The following is a 5166-nucleotide window of genomic DNA, read 5'->3' on the forward strand; positions in this document are numbered from 1 at the left end:
TGCGCCGTGGGTGTCTCTGGTGTGTGTGTGTGTGTGTGTGTGTGTGTGTGTGTGTGTGTGTGTGTGTGTGTGTGTGTGTGTGTGTGGTACCTCACACTCTGGCATGCCGATGAAGTGGCAGGCCTGGAACGCCGATACGGCTTGAGAGAGTGCCGCCGGGTCTGCCAGACCTTCAGGAGAGTCCACAACACATCTAGTCTGTCAAGACGCTCACTTTTGGATTACACACTAATCATCAAGTTTCTATTGTGGTAAAACAGTGGTTTTGGAAAATGTTGAAACGTTTCCCTCTAACTCCGTTAATAAGTTGAACTGAAAAGGAGCGTCTGCTTACCGATATCCTCGCTGGCGAAGCGGACGAGTCTGCGGGCCACATACAGCGGGTCTTCACCGCCCTCCAGCATTCTGGCGAGCCAGTAGAGGGCAGCGTTGGGCTCGGAGCCTCGCATTGACTTGTGCAGGGCTGAGATACAGTTATAGTGCTCCTCACCTGTGTGTGACACACACACACACACACACACACACACACACACACACACACACACACACACGTCACATTTTACAATCCAAACTAACTGTAGATATACTGTGGATGTGACATAGTATAGCACAAGAGCATTACACAATCAATTTGTTAAGCATTTAACAAAAAACAGTGGTGTTTGCTTGCATCTTGATGTACAGTTTTCAACAGCATCTTGTAAGTGTTTACAGTGGCAAAGAATTGCAGCAGCTTACCTCAAAAAAGCTAACGCACTTGTTTTTCCATTGAATAACTCACCCCCGTCTCTTAACGCATTGTGTGGCCTTCTTGAGCATCAGTACATGTTTTCACCTTTTGTAATAGTTATCCATGAGTCCCTCAGTTGTCCTCGGTGTTAAAAGATGGATCTCAAAATCATAGTCACTTTTGGAAAGGGTTCAAATGTGCAGAAGATGCTGGAAAACCAAAGAATGTGCAGGAGCTGGGGGGTTTTCTGAAGAATAGCAGGCAGTTGAACTGCTCAAGACCAACGAGGGACTCATGAACAACTATCACAAAATATAAAGACAGTCGTGGATCATCCAGGAAATGACATACAGTATTAAGATTCAAGGGTATGTAAACTTTTGAACGGGGTCCTTTTTTATAAATTCAGTTATTATTTTGTCTTGTGGAGTACATGTAAACATATGTTATGTGAAATTGCTTATTCAGGACAGTATTAAATAAACAATAACATGCAATCCCTCTTATTTTGTTAAAATTAACATTTTGCAATTCTGCATGTAAATTTATGAGCACAACTGTTTATATATGTGAGCCTGGAGCACAAAAGCAGTCATAAGTAGGTATATTTGTAGCAATAGCTAAAAATACATTGCATGGGTAAAAATTATAGATTTTTCTTTTATGCCAAAAATCATTAGGATATTAAGTAAAGATCATGTTCCATTAAGTTATTGTGTAAATTTCCTACTATCAATATATCAAAACTTCATTTTTGATTAGTAATATGCATTGCTAAGAACTTAATTTGGACAGCTTTTTTCTCAATATTTAGATTTTTTTGCACCCTCAGATTCCAGATTTTCAAATAGTTGTATCTCAGCCAAATATTGCCCTATCATAACAAACCATACATCAATGGAAAGCTTATAAATAATATAAATCTCAAGTTCGGAAAATTTACCCTTATGACTGGTTTTGTGGTCCGTGGTCACATACATAGCTAATTAGCTAATGTCAAAATACTTTATTAATACTTTATTCAGCTAAAAACATCCAACAAGCACAAATTCAAGACCCTAAAAGCTATGCCACAATTGGGTTGCAAATTTACTCTAATTTGTGGAAAGTGCCATAGAGCTTGTTCAGTGGCCAGACTTGAATTCTGTGGATCTGTTTGACAAAACAGGTCATCTTTTGTTACAGGTGAGTCACAATAACTGTGCTATATTAAATAGACAGATGACTTGAGTGCAAACAGGACACACCTGCTCTATCATAAAGGATGTGTGATCTCTGAAGTCCTTCTTTAATGTGCTGCTCGCGCACTGTTATTGGCTGCGGGCCGGCGTGGGGTTTGGATGAAGCGGTGCGCACCTGCGCCACACACGCCTGCACCGCCAGCTGCAGACCGTTGAGAGCGGCTCGAGCGTCTCCGTCACACAGGTGCGCCACCATGTCCAGCGCCTTCTGCTCGATACACACCTGAGATCTGAACACAGACGGCACACTGAGCTCAGGCCTGCTCAACTCATCAGAGTGTCTTATGTTAAGAAATACACAAAATAATCAAGAAATGTACAATATAATTAAACTATATATTTGTCATGACAGCTCTCGGAGGGATTGGCATGGTAATGTTAATGTATTTGGTCTTGGCGGAATAGATCTGCTACGCTACTGCCAATACATCCACAACATGCTGCCGTGAGCATGTAAGAAATATTGCTGCTGCAAATATAACATTAAGCGTCACTGAACTGTAAATATGCAACTGTGTTGTTAAATTATTGAATTATGAACGTCCTCAGAGATATTTCAAGTAAATATTTCAAGTCAAAAGGGTTCGGCTGACAAAAATGTTTGGAAATCCCTGCATTACATCAAACACTGATTGAGTGAATACATGAGACATGATTCATTTTAGTAAGTTGTTATTTCTTTAAACATACCTTCTGATGTTTATTCATGTTCATTTCGTGCTATAACTAGTAGTAAAGATGAAGAGATGTTCGCTCCATGTGCCGCTTGAACTACGGAGCTATAGCAATCTATAACGCCACATTAAACAGCAGTGAAGCGGTATTTATTCTTTGAATTTTGTAATGCAATTGACAGAATTTAAAAGCTGAGACTTAGTTTCATATCATAAGTAACAGAACACAAAGCTTATTGTGATTTATTGGATGTGATGCATGATACAGATACTTCTTGGTGACGTTTTGTTCAAGCATCACTTGAAAACACCACAGATTGATATTTTCAACCCTGTCTTATTTTATTCTCTTGAGTAAGTCACATGCTGTTCTTCAGACTGAGAAAACTCATAAAACAACGAGAGCGTTCGGTTCAGCGAAACTCAACACGTTTGTGTTTACAGGACTCCTGAGGGCCCTAAAACCTGATCTGCAGCACTTCACAGCTGGTCCACTCGAGGCCGGGCTGAGAGACAACCGTTTGTCCTACTTACCAATCCAAACCACTAATAAATCATCAAAATGAGGCAGTGAAGTCAGAGGATGGGCCGTCTCAGGCCCACCGGGATAACAAGGGCACGACTGACACTTACTCTGAGCAGATCTCTGAAGCGTCCCGCTCCACCGCATCCCCGTTCAACACCTGCAGTCCCAGAAAGTCTACAGCCCGGCGCAGGATCGAGCCCATCGCTTCCACCGACAGCCGTTCCAGAACCAGAACCCTGCAGCGGCTCAGTAGCGCGCTGTTGACCTGGAAGGACGGGTTCTCTGTGGTGGCGCCAATAAGAGTGATCGTCCCGCACTCCACGTGAGGCAAGAATGTGTCCTGAGACGAGAACAGAGGAGACATGGGAGGACAAGAGAAGATACCTTACACTCCAACAGGTAAAAACACAGATACACTAATAAATTATTACTCCATTGAAAGCATTAAGTACTACTTTTCAATTTTACTTGAGTAAAAGTACAAAAGCATTTAATTTTTTTATGTACTTGCTTATTAAAAATAAAAAGTACTTATCAATGAATGCTTATTTTGTAAACTTTAACTTATATACTTTTTTATTTAGTAATTTTATATTGTATATTTTATATAATCAAAATATCTAGACATGGCCTGTCAAAACATTAAATATATTAATATATCACTTTAGGTTACTGATACTTGTGTGCAAACAAGTGAGGGAAAAAAATCAGTTCAAAATAATAAGGAACAACATGTTTTTAAGAAATGTAGTGACGCAATATGTACAATAGTATGCTTTGGAATGAGGTAAACGTTTCTCAAAATAGAAATACTCCAATAAAGTACAGATACTTGAAGAGTCACACCTCTATTACTGACTAACTACTATTTTTTTGCACATTTCTCATGCATTTGACAGATTTAATGCATATCAGAATACACACACAAAAAAAAGAAGCTTTTTAAAATTTTTATGGATGTTATATTTTAACTTTAGCCCCGCTGGTAAATTCAACATCTGTACTGATATGTGAGCTAAAAAGCAATCACAAGTGGCCTCATGTTAGTCAGGGCAGTTGATTTGAAGAACTAATAAATGCATCAAATAATAATAAGTTATGTGTATATTCGTTTATGGCTGAGTGATGCAGATGGAGCACAAACTAATTGTCATCTTTCTGTTGACCTTATTTTAATACCACATATTTTCTGTCTAATAGTTTCCATCTTTAGAGCGGCAAAGCCACTATGTGCCACCACACAATAAAGGGGCGCAGTGTAGTCCAGTATACATAAGTCTCTCTGTTTATTCGAAATGTGCTCAGGTTCTTTGAATCAAGGCTAAATAGGAAAGCATGAGGAGGGAATCCTTTTGGCTGGTATATTGTCTGCTTCATTTATGAATATAATTATGGATGTATTTAAAGCCTCCGGCGCTGTGGGTGAGGATAAACTGTCTTGACTGTCAGGCATACACAAATAAACACGCTTCCAGAGTGATCCTGTGCCAGCTGTACCTACACCACCTGTTCACATACAGTGCGACCAAAATGTGTTTGGAGACACAAGTCAAATGTAAAAAGTCTGAATTTCAAATCAAGTTTCTGCATCTGAAATGCTATAGGATCTTTTTTCCACTTTTCATAACTTTTGTCTTTGAATCAGCCATTTTTAATGGTTTTTTAAAAGTCTGTTCTTCTCACATCCACACAGGTGTCCTAGCAGACAATCACATTGATTATCAAGATGTTTCACAAACATTATGGGGTCACGGTGCTAGTGCTCTATGATTTCCATGATGCAGAAAACATGGACGGAATCACGGAATCCAGAAATAAAAACGGAATTTTCTGCAGAATGTCACGGAATTTGCCAAAATTTGCATTAATAAATCAAAAGTAGGTCTGTACACTTAAATCTCCGTGTCTCTCTTAAAATCTGTGTGTGTGTGTGTGTGTCGGTGTGTGAGTGTGTGTGTGTGTGTGTGTGTGTGTGAGAGTGTGTTTGTGTGTGTG

General features: G+C 39.5%; 1 protein-coding gene across 1 annotated transcript in view; it reads right to left on the bottom strand.

Moving 5' to 3' along the window:
* wrnip1 (WRN helicase interacting protein 1) overlaps positions 1-5166 on the bottom strand; it is a 12646-nt gene that overhangs the window by 2412 nt on the left and 5068 nt on the right. The window contains exons 3-6 of the mRNA XM_016250769.1: positions 3279-3511; positions 1978-2201; positions 335-490; positions 91-170 (exon numbers count right to left, since the gene is read on the bottom strand). Of these exons, the coding sequence (XP_016106255.1) occupies positions 91-170; positions 335-490; positions 1978-2201; positions 3279-3511 (693 nt within the window). The remainder of the gene's footprint in view (positions 1-90; positions 171-334; positions 491-1977; positions 2202-3278; positions 3512-5166) is intronic.

Source organism: Sinocyclocheilus grahami, unplaced genomic scaffold (genome assembly GCF_001515645.1).
Source record: "Sinocyclocheilus grahami isolate Dianchi unplaced genomic scaffold, SAMN03320097.WGS_v1.1 scaffold1006.1, whole genome shotgun sequence".
Taxonomy (NCBI): domain Eukaryota; kingdom Metazoa; phylum Chordata; class Actinopteri; order Cypriniformes; family Cyprinidae; genus Sinocyclocheilus; species Sinocyclocheilus grahami.